General features: G+C 33.5%; 1 protein-coding gene and 1 long non-coding RNA gene across 6 annotated transcripts; one reads left to right on the top strand and one right to left on the bottom strand.

The window, feature by feature from the left end:
* Positions 1–337: 337 nt before the first annotated feature.
* On the bottom strand, positions 338–2,680 carry LOC148284808 (uncharacterized). The gene is made up of 2 exons (XR_015823864.1): positions 1,310–2,680; positions 338–483 (listed from the first exon to the last, which is right to left on the bottom strand). It is a non-coding gene; the product is annotated as an uncharacterized LOC148284808 (long non-coding RNA).
* Positions 2,681–8,855: 6,175 nt separating this feature from the next.
* Positions 8,856–20,145, top strand: LOC148284807 (uncharacterized). 5 transcript variants are annotated; one of them, XM_088234649.1, is made up of 7 exons: positions 8,975–9,085; positions 9,778–9,828; positions 10,447–11,335; positions 18,318–18,521; positions 18,718–19,389; positions 19,491–19,586; positions 20,041–20,145. In XM_088234649.1, the coding sequence occupies exons 1-4, from the start codon at positions 9,065–9,067 to the stop codon at positions 18,320–18,322; spliced, it is 966 nt and encodes a 321-aa protein (XP_088090775.1). In that variant the 5' UTR covers positions 8,975–9,064; the 3' UTR covers positions 18,323–18,521; positions 18,718–19,389; positions 19,491–19,586; positions 20,041–20,145. The 5 variants fall into 5 exon arrangements, 2 of the variants coding, with proteins under 2 accessions (XP_088090775.1, XP_088090763.1); XM_088234637.1 differs by having other exon boundaries at positions 18,657–19,389; XR_015823856.1 differs by lacking the exon at positions 8,975–9,085 and adding an exon at positions 8,856–8,924 and having other exon boundaries at positions 10,447–18,521; positions 18,985–19,389.
* The last annotated feature ends 440 nt before the right edge of the window (positions 20,146–20,585 follow it).

The following is a 20,585-nucleotide window of genomic DNA, read 5'->3' as shown; positions in this document are numbered from 1 at the left end:
AACAATGGTAATCAAATAATAAAATGTCTTGGAAAAGACCAATCTAATGAAGAGGTTGCAAATGAGTTTGGTAAGAGGTTTACTGATGTTATGAAAAATCTTATACGTGAATGCCAATCACTTTTTTTTTTTAAACGCAGCAAATTCTTCTTTAGTGTCACTGTATATACCTAAATGTAAACTACGTGACAATGAAAATATTACTGGTTCTTTAAGAAACAATAAGGCTCCAAGGTATGATGTAATTTTTAATTCTGTAATGTCCTGCCAGTAACACAACTTTGCAACAACAAATTAATTATAGATCACTTTGTTGATCTGGAATATAAAAAAAGAGTTTTCCATAATATCAACACTATATTAACAATTAAAGGTTCCCTGGCTGTTCCCCAGCTTACAAATTACTTCGAAGATTGAACATTAAATTGCGTTATTTCAAGGTTGTTCAATGATCTCCCACGAACCATCATTAACACGGATGATCTACAATTGAAAAAAAAAAAACTTAAATATCTGCTTAATACTTAATAGTGACTGTTAAAAGGTTATAAATAAATATATATGTAATATGAAAGTGGTGAAATAAACCTGTCCTTAAAAATTGTGTGTCCCCGAAAAGTCTTTAGACTAACTTAGTGGGTAACTCATTAGCAATCTCGGATCGGAGAAGGAGCTTGAAAACACGATAAATGAAATCAATACAGCATACCTAAAAATAGGCTTGAAAATTAATCTTTCAAAAACTAAAGTAACGAGTGATTCAAATCAATCATGTAACATCTTGGTAAATGGACAAATCATAGAAAAAGTTAAAAGATATATATATATATATATATATATATACCTAAGCCATGATACAAAGCTCGGGAAAGATAATCAAGAGGTAGAAATAGAAAGAAGACGAGATCTAGCATGGGCGGCCTTTGGTAAGCACTCGTATATCCTGAAGTCTCCGAAGTATTCACATTACTTAAAGAAGAAACCTTTTCATGCTTGTGTTCTCCCTTTACCGACATATTGCTGGGAAACTTATATGTTCGGGAAAAAAAAAACACAAATTATCAGTGACACGCGGAGCAATGAAAAGGAGAATGCTGGGTGTTTTGTTGAGAGACAGAAGAACCAATACATGGATAAGAGCGAGATCAAAGTTCACCGATGTGGTCCACAGTTATATAAAATTTACATTTTCATTGGTAAGTCGTAACATAAGGAGCTGTATACCCATATGCAGAGACAAAACTTAAGGTGAGGAAAGTACATAAGTAAGTGGTAACATAAGGAACTTTAGAATCATCATTTAAAATACCTTTGCTAAGTCAACCATGCTGTTTTTATTGCAAGCCATTGAGGGGTCATTAAGGGGTCATCAACCAGTCTATTTTTAAGCCATCATTTTTCTCGAACTTCTTCTGTATATAACTGAACTTTTCAACGGTAAGTCGTAGTGACGGGAAATTTAAAATCAACAAGTAAATTGCGATTTTAAGAAACCATGCTGTTTATAAGCAGAAATTTTAACAGGCTTCTTCGGTTTAAAATATACATTTTCGACCGTAAGTCGTAGTAAAGTGAAATTTAGAATCAACATTTGAAATTACAATGCTATATCAGCCAGTGCTGTATTCGGGTTAGCTATGAAAAAAAACATTTCAACTACTTTTTCATGGCCTTCTTCGGTATTAAGCGCAGGTAAATTGTAGCGACTTTAGATTTCAAAATAGACCACTATTTTAAGATGAAATTATATTTAAAACGAAATTAAAACTACATGAAAATATTTTTTTTGAACCAATGAAAACTGATTTAACTCAATCCCGAGCAAGGCCGGGTTTAAATTCTAGTATGGTATAACATAATATTGTGAACAAAATGAATTTATGTTCCTTCTTTTAAGAATATAATATGTACGATCTGTACTTGTTTTGCTTTGTCAAATAAATTATTTCAAAAGCATAATTAAGTTTTCTTTATTCGTTCCTCGCATCAATTCTTAAAAAGAATACAGTTCCGAGTGTGATACAGAACTAGAATCCCGGAAGAGTTTATTAACTCGATGGTTAATCTCGGGTAAAAATCCTGAAAAAGGAAATCGAATGAGGATAAGTCCGCCTCCGGTAGTAGTGGTTAGCGCATTTGCATACCGTACTTGAGGTCCCGGGTTCGATCCCTGGGAACGTCGACATGAAATATTGATTTAAAAGGGGGTTTTACACTGCAATATTTCATCGTTCCAATTCTGATCGCCTTACCACCATATGAAGATTATCAATATACGCCCGCGTTTGGTGTACGAAATTAGTGCCCATGCATTATGGGTGCGTATAGGAAGTGATGATGTACAAAAATAGACATGACGCTTTCCAAAAATTTATATGGAAAACACCACACAAAAGTTATATTTTAACAGCAGACCCAAGCCATGCAATGAGCAGGTTAAAAGTTTGAACCCGTTTTCTTATACAATATTTACTTTTACAACAAGTTTCATATTTTATTTCCATATGCCTTTTTTCTTTTCGATTCTGTGGTACTGAACTGACATAGGCCTTCTTGCCCTTTTCTAAAGACGGAACAATTAGCATTAATACTGTGAATTGATATTTGAATTCACAAAATTTTAGTGAGCTAGAATGAAGCTAGGTTATTATTTATATTCATATTTTGACGTCTGTCAGAAGACATCAGATTGTATTTCTGGTTAAGATCAGTGTTGCCACAGACACAGGTTGCCATTGCCAACTTTCGACAACTGCGTCGCTACTTTTGCACAAAAAACCATCTTTCATTCGAAAATTCAAGGACTTCATGATCCGCATTCGTATAAAATATTTTTTTCCTAGAGAGTTATGGTGCCTTGTGGGTTTTTTCTGACGTGTGAAATGAGTTTTTGTAAGTAGGTACTACACTTTTTTTTTCTAGCCAACTTTCTTCACCCATATGGTAACACACTCCCAAAGTTCATTAGCGGCTCGTAAACGTACACGTAAAAATCTCTGAACTATTCATTTGTACTATTTAGAACATAAAATCTCTCGCACGATAATTTACATACTGCGGGGACAATTGTAGTGCTCAAATTATTAATGTGAGTAAAACACAATTAAGTCATTTACTTTGAGTATTTTTTTTATTGGCCAGTGAAATATCCATACTAACATCAATAGTTTTCTGCTGAATTTAAGTCTGTATATGTATTTTTTAATGAAAATTAATAATACCTAATACCTGCTTGCATAAATATGTATGTTTTTAAGTTTTTTATATGCTTTCTACCCTTCAAATCGAAGTTTCATATTTTACTTCAGGAAAATTACGCAATATAGTGCAATAATAAATAATCAATGATTAGGTACCGACAATCAACGACAGTACACAGCAGACATAAAATAGACTCTGACTCCGCTTTACTCTTGGCATAAGTATATTGCAACAGAGAGGGAGAACATTTTTGAGACGAAAATATGGAAGTCTAGAAATTCAAAGGCTTATGACCTGTCTTTGGCTAGTTTAAGTGATCACTATATGTTTGAAAATCCATATTCGCTCAACTCTTCCGTTCTTCTTCTTAGTCGTTTGTTCTTGGCAGAGCAGTCGTGGTCGCGTTGGCAGCTGCCCAACATAATTTGTTATCAATCAATATTTTTATTGATGACGGTTTTTGAGAGGGAAGAAAATAAAACTAAATGTGAGATCAGTGCGAACGGAGATATTCTGAATCAGGTAGAAGAATTTGTGTACCTGGGAAGTATGTTTACTAGTGACGGAAAGATATTGAAAGGAGGGTGAGTGCCGGGAACAGGGTGAACAGTGCACTGAAATCTACTTTGGCAAACAAATGTTTATCGCAGGAGGCTAAACTAGCAGCTCACAATGGAGTTCTAGTGCCAACTCTAATGTATGGGCGCGAAGTATTGAATTGGAAAAATGATGATGAAAGTAGGTTGAATGCTGTCGAAATGCGATCCCTCAGGCGAATGTGTGGTGAAACGATGTATGATAGGTGCACAAATGTCGAGATCCGTGAAGTGTGTAAGGCTGAGTCATGCATTATCGACAGAATCAAGAAAGAGGTGCTGCGTTGGTTTGGACATGTAGAGCGAATGGACAGCGAAAGAACGGCTAAAAGGATCTACGATGCAAATGTTGATGGATACAGAAAACGAGGATGTTGAAGACCGAGAAAGACGTGGCACGATCAAGTCCATCAAATGCTTGAAGATGGACATGTCAAAAGTAGGAATAATCGGCGTGCGTGCATGAGAAGATGTATGAATGTAGAGGAAGCGAGGTCTGTATGCCAAGATAGAGTGTTATTGCGTTCTATCCTCTCTGCCTACCCCTACGGGGAAACGGCGCGATGGTTTGTTGGTTTGTGTAAATTAAACTAAATAAGGGAGTCATTTAGATCTAAATGTGTTGCAACAGAGAGGGAAAACATTTTTGAGAAGGAAATATGTAAGTCGAAGCATTTACAGAAATAATGACCTGCCATTGACTGGTTTAAGTGGCCACCTTACACACTGTGCAACATTTATCATTCTGCCTAAGTTCAAACATCCATATTTCCTCAACTCTTCCATCTGTTGACTTTTGTTGATTCCCTTCTGAAAAATGTTTTCCTTCTCTGTTGCAACAATTTTAAATCTAAATAACTCCCTAGGGAAGAAATCCTGCCTACCTACAAACATTTGGATGTACTCAAAACATTTACTTTGAGTATTTTTTTTTATTGGCCAGTGAAATATTCATACTAACATCAATAGTTTTCTGCTTAATAAAGTCTGTATATATTTTTTAATGAAAATTAATAATACCTAATACCTGCTTGCATAAATATGTATGTTCTTAAGTTTAAGCGAAACAATTGTGAAACCCGCATAAAATTATTCATGCATGCATTTTTTTTTATACAATAAAAAAATAACACATTGCAGTGTTGTTTGAAAAAATACAAAATATTTTTTAATTTAAAAGTAAATATGAATAATCCCCAATCGTGACAGTCCTTACAATTTTTCAGCAGTATATTTAGCTTAGTCTTGTACAATTAGTATATTTTGATGAAATTTAATTTTTTCCATACATTTTTCATTTCCTCACTTTAAAGTTTTCCTCGGTTTTACACTTTTTTAGTTGCTCTCTTGAAAAACGTAAAACAGTGGTTTTACTGTACTTCAGAAAACCAGTTTACTTCAAAAGCCTCTCATCAAAAAATACAACGTATGAAAAATCACCTATTGGTCTCTCCTGAAAAGTTGGGTTTTTTGAGATACTGTAAACCTCTTGCATACGGAATTATTTTTCAGGCAGAATAAAATGCCTGTGATTTTTATACACGTCCACTACACCGTGAGAGATTTGTAAGGTAATTTGATTTCTTTTTCCCTAAATAAAATAAACATTTCTACCTTTCATTTTTATCTATAATTAGGAAGTTCAGTGCTACGGGGAATTCGTTCCAAAAAATGTTTTCTTACGTGCGGTAAAAATAAGAGCATTAAATTGTACGATGAATTTTCTTAAAAATGTATGAAAAAAAAATTTACTTCTTCGAACGACGTCACTAGTTCTTCCGAATTTACCATAGATAGGGTGTTGTGGTAGATTTCCGGTTTACGGAAAGCCAATTCACCAAACAGCATAACTCGCCTAAAAGAACTTGCGACGTCACACATGGAATAATTTTAAATTACAAAATTAAGCGCTGATAGGTAATACAATACACAAAAACGTTTTTTTTTTCAGATTTGGCTAAGTTTAATAGTCTAGTAACAAATAATAAAACCACTGAACTTCCTCATTGCGAAAGCACTACAATCAATCATATAAAGCATAAATATGTACGTCGAGATCCTTAATTAATACCTTGTTAGTAACCATGGAAAGGGTTGTCCCTGGTCGTAGGATGTTAAAAATCAATGTGCCGCATAAAATTATTGTAAATATTATGACCAAGGCGTTATTTAAATTTTTCATAAAGATATTTGTTATTAACTTTATAAGAAAATAAAATTTTGTGATTTTGTTAATTTGTTGTTTTTTCATTTTATTTCCAAAAGTTTTCAACTTCATCATTGTACTAAAAAAATACAGACGCGTCGCAAGTTTTTGACAGAATGAAATTTAATAGAGATGAAGAACCCTTTTTGGGAAAGGTAATATGGAAGTTTAGACATTTAAAAGGCTTATGATCTGTCATCGGCCGATCAAAATCACTTTATTAACAATTCTGCCTGTGTTTGAATACACCGATTGCCTAAAAAACCATACAACTGTCTGAAAAGAGTTCTCAATCTCATTAAAATCACTGATAAGAGGTTAAATAAAATTAGGTTAAACTGATAAGAGGTTGTGACCGATTGACCAAAACTAATTCAACCACCCTAAGCCGGAGTAAACGAGCGGCAGACATCATTGCGTCTTCTGAGTTCAATGTTCTTGTTTACGAGGCTTTCTGCGAGGCTGACTGCAGCCCCTTCGTCGTGGCGGGTCCTGCTGGCGATGATGTTATTTCTCTCAGGACTGAGATGAAGACAAAACATCCGTCTAAAATGAGAGATAGGAAACACGTGTGACCATGATCCATCGGGAATTCGTGTTCCCAATCTTGGAGGAGCATTTCGGGGAGGGTAGATGCGATTACAGTATAGACTATGTTGGTAAAAATTTTAACCTGATAAACAAATTTGTCTTCAGTGTTTTCTTCACAGAACTTCTAGTATAAAATTATCGATATTTACATACGAGGAATTTCCATCCTTATATTTTTCTGAATATTGGACACAATTTCTCCAGTTTTCAATGGTAATAAAATCCACGTATTTTGTCATGAGTTCTTCGACATTGTTTCCACCCTTGTGTTTCATTGAGCGACCTTCAGTTTTCAGAATGGTGAGTGATACACAGTGTGTAAAGTGGCCACTTAAACCAGCCAATGACAGGTCATAAGCCATGTTAATGCCTAGACTTCCATATTCCCTTCTCAAAAATGTTTTCCCTCTCTGTTGCAACAAAGCTAGATATTTTGCACTTCCGAATAATATGAAAATAAAATTCATTTCCATTGCTTTCGATCTTTTTAATAATAGAATATTTCGATTATTTTAATTCGATTATGCCCACCGACGGTTAGAGTATAATTTGACATTTGAGCGCTGCAATCAGTGTTTCTTCAGTCGCCTGGTTCGTCTGTAGGCCTGTCGTTCCGAAGCAGATTTTTAACTTTCAATTTTTCTTCATTTACTAATAATTAGTTTTTTCATATTTACGAAAAAATCAGTTGGTTGCCCGCCCAGGTCGCTTTGGTATTTTACAGGTAAATACATTCGTCACTGTAATTTACTTTAACCGTGTTAATATTGTGCTTTTTAAATTTTGTTTCAAAAATACAATGATGGTTATCTGTCGGTTTTATGGTGTGATTCTAAAAAGCGTATAATGTGTTTGTTATTTCTACGAGCCGACGAAAGGGCATCGAGTCCTTTTAAGGGACAACCATTCTTCAAACTTGTTTTCGATAATATTTTCTTGGGAAATGTTGTCTGTCTGCGCCACGAGGCAGCTCAACAGGTCTTCAGCTATGTTTCAGGTTTTCAGTTTTAAAGTTTGGTTATCGGCTCCAATGATTGCCACGTTGTCCGCTGGTGTTTAATACTTTCAGCTAGGTGTAGTGTTATTGTAATCAGTCAAAGAAGTTATTTTCTAAAATAATGATTAAATACTATTATAACTACCTCGAATGATTGTGTATTTAAAATATTTTTTCTGCTGTACTTAAAGACGTGGAAATAACGTGAGAAATTAGATAATTAGACGGTGACGGTCTCTTAGGTGTATCTGATGACGTACACATGATTCGTCTTTGTGCCTAGGAGAAGAGAGAGAAAACGAGGATTGCAAGTGTTCATTTGAAGAATCAATAGCGTTTTCGGAACTTATTTCTCAGCCACTATTCAATTTGTTTTCAGCTTTTGACGAATTGGACTAGAATTTAAAATGAATTCTTCCAAATCATGTTACGAGCCAGCAGAAAGCAAGCCCAAGAAGATTCCGAGTAGACCCGACAGTATTATGGAAGGACCCTCCTCGGTTTGTATAACAATACTTTTTTCAAACAATGCACCTAATGCATGGTCTCAAAAATGTGAAAATCTTTCGATTTTTTAAAATAATTATTCAAAATGATGAGATTGTGTTTCTGCGAGTACCTATGCTAGAATTTTTTTGCACTTTCATAAAGGAAAATGTCACAAAAATGTAAGTGATTTAAAACGCTTGTATTTCTTTTCAAAAACGAAAAATTAACATTTGGCCGCCGCCACTTTCATGTTTTATTATCTGTTATTATCTTCAAATTATTAAGACAAATTTTAGATCAATACTTAGTCTTTATTGAGATCCCAGATACCTAAGTTCATTTTAATTTTGAAATGGCGTAATCTGCCGGTCTAAAAGTTATTATATTTAAATCTTTAAAAAAAAATGTTTTTATCTAATTCATATTTTTTTATTATTGCGCGGTTAAAAAAAAAACATTCGTTTTAAAATGGAAAAATCGTATGATTTCCTGATTTTGCGTTCGTTTTATCAGACTTCAGCCTTAAGCAATATCTCATTGTTAATTGGGGATTGTCAGGATTAACCACGCGACCAATATTAAAATATAAATATTTAAAAAATCAAATGACCTCAAAAATAATTTCAAGAAATAAAATTTAACAGTGTTTTGAGTATGTCCAAATGTTTGCTGACAGGCTGGATTTATCTTCTCAAAAATGTTCTCCCTCTATGTAGCAACAAATTTAAATAAAATTTATGCCACACCACACCACTGATTTTTTTAAATGTCAAGTATAATTTATTATTTGTCTCGATTGTCAATTCGTTTTCCTGAAACCGGTACATCTTAGTATGATTCAGTTGTATGTAAAAATAAAGTTATTTTTAATTATATGTGTTATAGGTTTTATTTTTACCAATTTATAGTTGAAACCGTGCACGTGTGAAAATATTGAGCAGTGTGTTTATTAAGGTTTAACTATAGATTGTAATTTTAAACGGGATGTACATATTAGAAAATTGTGTAAGCGATTAAGAGCAATAAGTAATAGAATGTACATATTAAAATATTATGTCCCCGTTAATAATTTACGAATTATTTATTTATCTCTCTCTGAATCAATTATACGATACGCCATAACTTCCTGGGGGTTATCAAGTGAAACTAATCTTAATTTTATTCAAACCTTGCAAAATTCAATGATCAAATCTCTACTACATAAAGATGTATACCGCCGGAGACACGATATTTCAATATCATTGATGTATAAATCTGTAAATAAATTATCTGTTAAGGCTCTACTTTGGTACAAATTAATTTCTCAGCATGCGTCGCACTCCGAGTATAAACACAAGTTGGTACATGATTACAACACCAGGTTTACTAGTATGGAAGGGCTAGCCGTTCCTAGATATTGCAATAAATATGGCAAAAGGACACTGCAATACAGTATACCTAAAATATTTAACATGTTACTTTGTTTAATTTAAGACTATTTTGTAAATATTTTTGAAAAATAAATTTAAAAAACAATTTGTAGGTATGTTCGTTCATATTTAGTATTTCATTTTCAGTATTCATATTCAGTGTTTAATCATGTCAATAAGGTTAAAAATGATTTTAGTATGATTTGACATGATTTTTTATTAGTTTTTTTCTCTCTTATAATATGATGCATTTATGTGTTCATTACTTAGGTATCTATTTTGTTTCAGTTGCAGCCCACCAAGTCACAACCACCGAGTTATGGAATCCACTCTGAAAACGTACGGTTTATTTTTTACTCAAACTAATCTCCATGTTTTCGTAATATGCGAATCTGATACAAATATCGTCATGATCATAGAACAACGACGCATGTGATTTTCTTCTTAATTTTTCTTTTACACTTGTATGTCACAACTCAATAAGTACAAAAGCATGTATTTTTATTGACAAAATGGACTGCTTTTACGATAAAAAACTGACTGAATTAAATTCATAATGATCTTTATCAATCTCGCATTTGAAATATTTTCATAAATAAATTTTTTTTTCCATAATATAATTAAAATTATAATAAATTTGATTGATTTATTTCTCCACTCGTAAAATCGTTAACGTTTACAATTTATACAAAGTAAGAAATAAATTTTGACCGGTTTTTGCTTTTCATAATAATTTATTCTTGGTGCATTGAACAATGCATTAATACATCAATATTGCGGCTATCTTGATAAATGCAAAATTGTCTAGCCAGGGCTGGGCGTTTATTGAAAATTGCAACAAAAAAACCCAATTCAAATCATTATTATTTCATGGCCACAAAAAATAGTATGGTAGAAAATGTTGTATCCACTTCAGTTAAAATATAATTTAGTAAATTGGTACAATTAAATTTTCAGGTAAATCTTCAAAGACGAGCTTTAGAACTGAAAAGACAAATTAATGAAAGAGAAGAGGAACTATCGCAGCTTCGTATTTTAGAACATGAAGTTTTGAAAGGTAAAATGAAACCTACAACCCATAGTCTTCCTTCTCAGAAAAAGACTTCTCACAAAACAGACTTAAGTGACAGTGATGATTATGAACTTTACAGCCATTCTGCCGTAGTGAAAGATAATTCACATTCTATTAAAAACCGTTCTGAGCACAAAAAATATATCGACACTAAAAAAATTAAATCAACACCGAGTTTAGACCATAATGCGGATAATTTTTTCTTAAGAGCTCCGTCGGCACCAAAAAAGTCTGAAGAAAGGACAAAAAGAAAAGAGAAAATGCCTCGTCCGCAATCCCGTTGCTATCCGTGCTACCAACCACAGAATGATAGCTATATTGATGCTTATGACTTAGCCAGTCCTTGCTGCGAGCCCCGTCACTTAACCACGCATAGAAAATATACGAAACGTCCAGAATGTACGAATAAGTCCCGCTGTCTTAAAAGAGAATATGTAAAAAAAAGCTGTGATGAATCATGTGATTCCAACCCAGGTGTATGGGGTGTACATCGACGCTACATGGCTATAGACATGTTTGGAAACACAGAATGCATAGCCGAATCGTTCACTTCAAGTGAAAAAATTAACCGCAATTGTGAAGGAAGTTCATCCTCTTACAGCACCGACAAACTATTTATCGAAGACCCTCCGAAAACCAAAGTTGTACAGCACAAGAGATCGTCCGGTCTAAATTTCACTACAAAGGCATTTGGAGGCTATGGGTTTGGTGGATATGGATTTGGCTCTAAAAGTCACAACCACAATCCGAAAGTCCTAACAAAATCATCCAAAGGTACGAACACAGAGCACCACTCGCACCACCCTACTAAATCTACTGAGAATCTGTTGGTAAATGCGGAATATCAGGACCTCGATGTGTCTAACCCCAGTGTCTCGTACGATTGCTTAAGTAACATCCACATGAAATCGTTTATCAAGCGAGGAGGAGAAAAGTACCACTTGGCTGATGGTGGGGCGGAATCTTTCAATCACTCGTCTAGACCAAAAATTGTTCTTAAGAGCTTTAGAAAAAGGCGCTCTTACAGTGCTGAAGCCTTGCGAAATTGACATTTAAGTTCAAAAGGGCTCGTGTTTATTTTGCAGATTATGAGCAAGACAAGTCAGATATAAATTACATTGGTAGTGATTTTGTAACGATAAATCTAGTATTTAACTGATTTGGCTACTACTCGGACATTCTTATAATACTGAATATTTAATTTTTTAAATCTTGAATTTCATTAAAGTATGTGGAAACACTTTCCTATTTTTTACCCAAACTGAAGACTCTTCATTTGGAAGATTTTTTATTAGTAGTAACTTGTTAAACATCGCATACTTGTTTAAAATAAATTCACGGTTTATTTAATATTACTACATTACTTAAAAGTATGCATTAATCATAAATGTTATTTATTTGTCTTGAAAATGAGGACTTTTGTTTCAACAGATAAACAAGTCAATCTAGAAGTATTGTTTACTTGATTATTGTTGTTTTTTCCACAATAAACAAAGGTGGATCCTATTTAATTTGAATGTAAAAATTATGCTTAATTGAAATTTTTATTATATAATATTAATGGCAGCCAGCATGCATTAAAAAAGGTGCCTTAAAAGCATTAATTCTAAATGACTTATTACTGCTTTCATTTTCCAATATTTCATATGCCATTCTGCATGATAACGAAGTTTTAATATCAATTGCGATTCCATACCATACCATAGGCCTTATCTATAAACCTGGTACAAAGTTATGCCTAGGCTTATAAGTAAAGACCCATAAGTTTAGTCGTTTTAAAGAGAAAACAACTACTTACAAAACAACTAGTCTTCAGATTTATTCTATAGTCGAATGATTTACGTTAAGTTGAAATTCCTTAGTGTTTTGTACCCAATATATTTATAAAATTATGTGCATGTTAAGCTTTTAAAATAATAGTTAAGGATTTTTTAGATTTTTATTAATTTGCCATTTCTATCCTCAGTTTGGCAGTAAACTTAAATATATTTAAGCAGTATTTTTCAGTTAATATTCCGATAATTGTATCAAACTTTTTAATTAATCCAATTCAGTATTTGGAAATACTCAAAGTATTATAGATGAGTTTATTTTAATTGTTTTAAAAAGTATTATTTGAGATCAAAATGTATGTTTTTTGTATTAGTGAAAAGTTTTTTGTATTAGTGAAAAGTTTTTTGTATTAGTGAAAACAAACAATGTGAAAATTGTGCAATACTCAATAGTACAATATGTAAAGTGGTGGTCAGAAAATAATATCTGAAATTTGAACACATCTGAAAGAGCCCTTCAAATATATAAACATTTCTGTTAAATTCAGAAATTAAAATTATTAGCCGTTAAAATGAAATGCTACACATGCCGAAGAACGTAAAATCAATAAAGATGAAGACGTATTGCTTACGATGTCTACAAATAGTCAAGTGATGACATTATTTTGCATAAAGAAGTTAGTCGAGTAATTAAATATTTACGTTTTTGATCTCGAATATGTTTTAAAACATTGCATGAACACCATTCGATGTTATTCACTTTGTATATGTTAAACTTTACACTTTAAATGTCTCGTGTGAGTTCAAAATTTTAGTTTTAATATTCACGGAAAATACTTAAACAGCTATTAAAAAATTCAGCGTCTTATTTTAGAAAATGTGTAATATAGATTTAAAGAAATCACCTATCATAATGTGCAATAACTTTATTTAACATTATACGAGGGGGCATCCAGAATATAGCGAACTTGTATATTTTTTAAATATTTCATTAATAATTTTACAAAAAACCTGTAATCCCCTTTAAAGGACTCTCTATTGGACCGAATCCACTTGTCCAATCTTTTATTCCATCGTTGGAAACATTTGGTACTGCAAAAACTCTACTTACCACAACGATTAGTTCAGTTTCTTTTGGGTACCCCCCCCCCTCCACTTATGCGGTGAATATTTTTTGTATTATTTTCTATATGTTTTGTTTTTTTACATTTTACATTTACATTTTTTACATTTACATTTTTCTTTTGCACCACAACAGGCCAGGAGGCCTAATTACAGTGGTGAATTACATCACAGAGCACCCAGGCTTGAGAAAAATCACATTTTAATTTTTGTGTTCTCACCGGGAATCGAACCCGGAACCTTCCGTGCGTGAGTCAAGCGTCTTGACCACTACACCACGGAGGCCGCCAAAGGGGATTACAGGTTTTTTGGCAATGTGTCTCAAATTTTTCATCTTATATAAATACAAGATGAAAAATTGGAATATTGGAATATTCTCAATACAATATTGTAAATTTGGCTACGCGATTTATTATTCTCGGCTTAGCATTGCATTGTAAATATTCTGTATGCGAGAGGTAAACTACGTTAACTCCAAATGTGATGAAATTGAGTTATTACTATCTCGAAATAAAAATTTTCACCCTCTATTAAATGGTAAATGGCATTAACTCCTAATTTATTGATTGATTTGGTGTTTATTTTGTAGAACTCCATATTTAAACTTATAATTAGAAATCAAACAATGATTTGAGTCTACTGAACACTTTATTTTATTTTTACAAATATAAACATATAAAGATAAAATCTTCGTGACAATTGTTTCGCCTTATTAGGGCATTTTCAAACGAATGTGAAGATTATTTGGATTGAAAGTCCAACAATTGTCACAATGTTTTTATTTTTATATGTTTATATTTGTAAAAATAAAATAAAGTGTTCAGTAGACTCAAATCAGTGTTTGATTTCTAATTATAAACACCTAATTTCTTTAATAACAAAGATAGTTGAATTGTAATAATTCTTCTTCAACTCTTCCGTTCTTCTTCTTAGTCGTTAGTTCTTGGCAGAGCAGTCGTGGTCGCGTTGGCAGCTGCCCAACATAATTTGTTATCAATCAATATTTTTATTGATGACGGTTTTTGAGAGGGAAGAAAATAAAACTAAATGTGAGATCAGTGCGAACGGAGATATTCTGAATCAGGTAGAAGAATTTGTGTACCTGGGAAGTATGTTTACTAGTGATGGAAAGATATTGAAAGGAGGGTGAGTGCCGGGAACAGGGTGAACAGTGCACTGAAATCTATTTTGGCAAACAAATGTTTATCGCAGGAGGCTAAACTAGCAGCTCACAACGGAGTTCTAGTGCCAACTCTAATGTATGGGCGCGAAGTATTGAATTGGAAAAATGATGATGAAAGTAGGTTGAATGCTGTCGAAATGCGATCCCTCAGGCGAATGTGTGGTGAAACGATGTATGATAGGTGCACAAATGTCGAGATCCGTGAAGTGTGTAAGGCTGAGTCATGCATTATCGACAGAATCAAGAAAGAGGTGCTGCGTTGGTTTGGACATGTAGAGCGAATGGACAGCGAAAGAACGGCGGAACAAATGTTGATGGATACAGAAAACGAGGAAGACCGAGAAAGACATGGCACGATCAAGTCCATCAAATGCTTGAAGATGGACATGTCAAAAGTAGGAATAATCGGCGTGCGTGCATGAGAAGATGTATGAATGTAGAGGAAGCGAGGTCTGTATGCCAAGATAGAGTGTTATTGCGTTCTATCCTCTCTGCCTACCCCTACGGGGAAACGGCGCGATGGTTTGTTGGTTTGTGTAAATTAAACTAAATAAGGGAGTCATTTAGATCTAAATTTGTTGCAACAGAGAGGGAAAAAATTTTTGAGAAGGAAATATGTAAGTCGAAGCATTTACAGAAATAATGACCTGCCATTGACTGGTTTAAGTGGCCACCTTACACACTGTGCAACATTCATCATTCTGCCTAAGTTCAAACATCCATATTTCCTCAACTCTTCCATCTGTTGACTTTTGTTGATTCCCTTCTGAAAAATGTTTTCCTTCTCTGTTGCAACAATTTTAAATCTAAATAACTCCCTAGGGAAGAAATCCTGCCTACCTACAAACATTTATTTATTTATATACGGCATTTCTGCCATTTACATATATGTGGTATAAAGAGTGCTTAGAAATAAAAATATTAAAAATAAAAAAAATCGAGTATGAAATATTAATATACTCGTACTGTACACATTATTAATTACTTGAAATACATACATATTTTAAAGAAATTATACAATAACAAAATACATTAATCAATCAAATTATAACTATTCCAAATCATCTTCTGAAGATGATTAGCTCTTTTTGATAAAAATATGTTGGTCACTTTATTTTTTAAGTTAGGCAGAGATAAACTTAATATATCAAAATGTGATGCATATTCGTTCCCGGTATTCTGTAATCTAACAATAGGTGAGTTATATTGAGCTACCGTTCGAGAACCATTGGATGTACCCAAAACATTGTTGATTAAACTAACAAAATTCTCAAAATAATTCAAACTTTACAAGACTGCTTTCTTCTTCAATCAGACATTAACTCTTTTAACCGATGCATCGCGATGGTGTAAAGTCAATAAATTAGAAGTAAATATTAAAAAATGCAAAATAATGTCATTTCATAGAATAAAACAACCAATTTCCTTCGAGTACCTATTAGAAAACTTCAAAATTGATGTAGTCATCAGAGATTTAGGAGTTGTTTTGGACTATAAACTGACATACAACGAGCATATAGATAATACAGTAAATAAATCACTGAAATTACTTGGCTTCATTAACAGAATATCCTCTGATTTTACTAATGTCCGTACAATCAAAACTCTTTATTGCTCAACTGTTCGCCCTCTTCTTGAATATGCCTCAGTGGTCTGGTCTCCATTCTATGTCAATCGCATAAATCACATTGAATCAGTCCAACATCGCTTGCTTCGAAAAATAGCGTGGATGCTTGGACTAGAGAGAGATAATTATTTTTATGCTGAAATAGAGTCAATGTTAAATATTTCTAGTCTACAAAAACGTAGAACTAATATTGACTTCATATATATGTTCGGCATACTAAATGGTATAATCGATGTTCCATCATTACTGGGACAAGTAAAATTCAATATTCCATCTCGTAGATTGAGAAACAATGAAGTACTGTTTATCGATCAGCATAGAACAAACTATGGTCTAAATTCTCCAATGACCCGCCTTTGTCGTATTGTTAACTCAAGACAGGATCTGGACTTTTTTGGTTTAAGTTTACAACGATTTAAACGAGCACTAAATAAATAGTCCAGATCTTGTCTCGATGTCCCTTATGTTTGTCAATGCTTCTTTCGTTTTTTAAAAAATGTTTTAAACTATTCTTTTATTGTAATATTTAAACCTTATAAATTGTATACATGGACAATGTCCGTTAATAAATAAATAAATATAAGAAGCATAAAAATTGAACAATTGTTTTCAGGCGTTGCCTAGTAGGTTGAAATGGTTCAGTCGGATGAATCCCACCCACATGATAAAGGTTTCAGGTTTTTACTTCACAAAAGTCATCAGATGGAAAGGTTGAGGAAATGTGGATGTTTAAATAGAGGCAGAATGGTGAATGTTACACAATGTGTAAGGTGGCCACTTAAACCAGCCAACGACAGGTCATATTCCCTGTCTGTCTGTCTGTAAATGCTTAGACTTCCAAATTCCCTTCTCGAAAATATTTTATCTCTCTGTTGCGACAAATTAAAATCTAAATAAAATAAAAAATTACTTACCTAAACAAACAAACCATCCCGCCGTTTCCCCGTAAGGGTAGGCAGAGAGGATAGAACGCCACAACACTCTATCTTTGCATACAGATCTCGCTTCCTCTACATTCATACATCTTCTCATGCACGCGCGCCGATTATTCCGACTTTTGACATGTCCATCTTTAAGTATTTGTTGGATTTGGTCATGCCATGTCTTTCTTGGTCTTCCTCTATTTCTGCATCCATCAACATTCGCATTGTAAATATTCTTAGCCGTTCTCTCGCTGTCCATTCGTTCTACATGTCCAAACCAGCGCAGAGCTCCTTTCTTGATTTTGTCGATAATGCTTGTCTCAGCCTTACATAATGTACGGATCTCAACATTTGTGCATCTATCGTACATAGTTTTACCACACATTCGCCTGAGAGATCGCATTTCGACAGCATTCAGCCTACTTTCATCCCTGTTTTTCCAAGTCCATACTTCGCGCACATACTTTAGGGATGGGACCAGGACTCCGTTGTGAACTGCCAGTTTTGCCTCTTGTGACAAGCATTTATTTGCCAAGGTCGATTTAAGTGCACCGTTTACTCTGTTCCCGGCACTTACCCTCCTTTTAATATCTTTCTCAGTCATTCCATCCCTAGTGAACATACTTCCCAGATACACAAATTCCTCTACTTATTTTAGTATAACTCCATTCACGGTGATTTCACATTTAGTCATACTTTCATTTCTTTCAAAAACCATCACATTCGATTTATCGACATTCATCAGCAAATCGCTTCTCTTGCATACATAGTAGACCTTTGTTACCAAGAATTGCAGTTCCTCTTTGTTATTAGCAAGGAGTACAGCATCGTCAGCATACAAAAGACAATTGACTTTTAAATCACCCATTTTTGCTCCCATTCTTAAGCCTTTTAGTTCTTTCATGCAGTTATCAATATACACGTTGAACAGCCATGGTGACATAACACATCCCTGCTTCACTGCTTTATGAATGTCAAACCACGATGTGTATGATCCATTTACCCTAACACATGCTGTGCTGTCTTTATACAGAGAAGCAATAGCACGTGTTAGATTTCCGCTTACTCCGTACTCCGATAACACCTTCCATAATTTTTCTCTGTCAACTCAATCAAACGCTTTTTGCAGATTGACAAATGCGCAGAAAAGCTTTTGGTTTTTAGCAAGAAATTTCTCCTATAGTAAAAAAAAATTGATTCGTTCTAGTCGAAATGGGTACAAAAAAACCCATGAGTTTCACAGTGGGGAAGGTAACATGCCTGGATGTACCATTGTTTGATAGATTCCAAAGCTCTGTGAGGAATTCGGCGACTTTTACGCCAGTCTGCCCAGGTGAATATGATTTTTATCATTATTGGTCAATATTTTTATTGATCTTAATTAAATTAAATTAATTTTTACCAACTCATGATGAAAATATTTCAAGTTTTCTTATTGCATTTTTTTTTTACCGCTTCACCCCATAAGCTGGCCGCATATGTAACAAGAGGTTCAATAGCACCATAATATATTTGCTGCATTACCGCAGGAGAGCACCCCCACATTGGTTTTGCCGCTCTCACAAGCATTCCAGAAAGATTGGCAGCCTTCTTGCAGACGTTATCTACATGAAGTGACCAGTTGAGATTCTTGTCTACAGTTGCACCTAATACCTTGATAGTCAGCAAGAGCTAGCCGTACACCATCTTTACGGATGGTAGCCTGCTCGACGGCAAAGTGGGAGCGGCATCCGTTCCTTTTGAGGGTAATAAAGAATTATATGGCAGAACGTTTAAACTAGACTATTTCTGCTCAGTTTTTCAGGCTGAACTACTCGCAATACGAGAAGCTCTAAAATGGTTATTAAAAAAACCACCAGAGAGGTGGGTTATTGCAAAAATATTATCAGATTGTCGTTCGGGCGTTCAAGCTGTAACTGATGCTCGGTCGGTAAATCCATTAATTGCAGATAGTCAAAGTAAAATTAAGCATCTAAAGATTAGAGGGATGATTATTCAAATATGCTGGATAAGAGGACATGCTGGTATTATAGAAAATGAGAGAGCGGATGAACGAGCAAGAGCCGCAACTTGTAAGAGAACGGTGGAGATTTCCATCATGGAAAGACAGGAAATAAAATCATCGTTGAACTCTTGTTGGACATATGATTGTTTCAAAAGGACCATTAGGAGATCAGCTGCATCGACGCCAGTCCTCCGAGGTGAATATGATTTTGATCGTTATTATTATTATTTTTTATTTATCTAAATTAAAAAATGTTCTTTTACCAACCTATGATAAAAATATTTTGTTTTGTTCTAGTCGAAATGGGCACACCATCAATGAACTCGCGTTGGACATATGATGGTTTCAAAAGGACCATTAGGAGATCGGGTGCGTTGACGCCAGTCCGTCGAGGTGAATTTGATTTTAATCGTTATTGATCAATATTTTTATTTGTCTAAATTTAAAAATGTTTTTTTACCAATCAATCATAAAAATATTTTGTTTTGTTATTCTTTTCACCAATTATTTATACTCTTTTTTTTTACTTTTATTTTTACGTTAATTTTTAATCACACCTATTTTCGATTATTATTTTGATTATAAATAAGTATTTAAAGTGCACATTTTATGTTTTAGTGTTTATCTGATGTTCTAATTTATTTAAACTAATATAAAAATATTATGCATGGTACTATAAGGGCCGATGATAAAAAACAATAAAGAGGGAATTTGTATAGGTAGCTCACCAGACAAGTTCAATTTCTGAAAGTAGCTCACATCCCTATTGAGTTTAGAGACCACTGATCTAAATTAAATAAAATGTTTTTTTACCAATCTATGATAAAAATATTTTGTTTTGTTCTAGACAAAATGGTCACCAAAACCCCAGCGGAAGTCATGAAAGTGTCATGAAATAAAAATGTCCGGATGTAATGAATAATTATTAAAATAAACATTAATATAACATAAATGTGTTAAATTTAACAATATAATTCGTATAATGCGTCTCCCACCAGTCTGACGATGTCGGTCACGATGAAACCCGTCACTGGTCAAAATTTATAAATAAAGGTGGAATAAAACTATATACATACTTTTATTATTATGATAATTTCAATAGTTTTTATTTGAAAACGAACTAAAAGAGGCAGAGGTAAATTTAAAAAAAATGTGAGAAATAATTAATGGAATAAAAGAGAAATCTTAATCTAACAATGGTAATCAAATAATAAAATGTCTTGGAAAAGACAAATCTAATGAAGAGGTTGCAAATGAGTTTGGTAAGAGGTTTACTGATGTTATGAAAAATCTTATACGTGAATGCCAATCACTTTTTTTTTTAAACGCAGCAAATTCTTTTTAGTGTCCCTGTATATAAATAAACTAAATATAAACTACGTTACAATGAAA

Source organism: Micrasema longulum, unplaced genomic scaffold (genome assembly GCF_059751315.1).
Source record: "Micrasema longulum isolate JH-2025_06_02 unplaced genomic scaffold, ASM5975131v1 h1tg000087l, whole genome shotgun sequence".
NCBI lineage: Eukaryota > Metazoa > Arthropoda > Insecta > Trichoptera > Brachycentridae > Micrasema > Micrasema longulum.
The sequence above is the reverse complement of the archived record's forward strand: the minus strand, read 5'-3'. Positions and strand labels throughout refer to the sequence as shown.

Coding starts and splice junctions, on each gene's coding strand:
- LOC148284807 (XM_088234649.1), top strand. CDS start 9,065: ATGTACATATTAGAAAATTGT. Junction 9,086..9,777: donor TGTACATATTAGAAAATTGT/GTAAGCGATTAA, acceptor ATTTTGTTTCAG/TTGCAGCCCACCAAGTCACA. Junction 9,829..10,446: donor ATGGAATCCACTCTGAAAAC/GTACGGTTTATT, acceptor TTAAATTTTCAG/GTAAATCTTCAAAGACGAGC.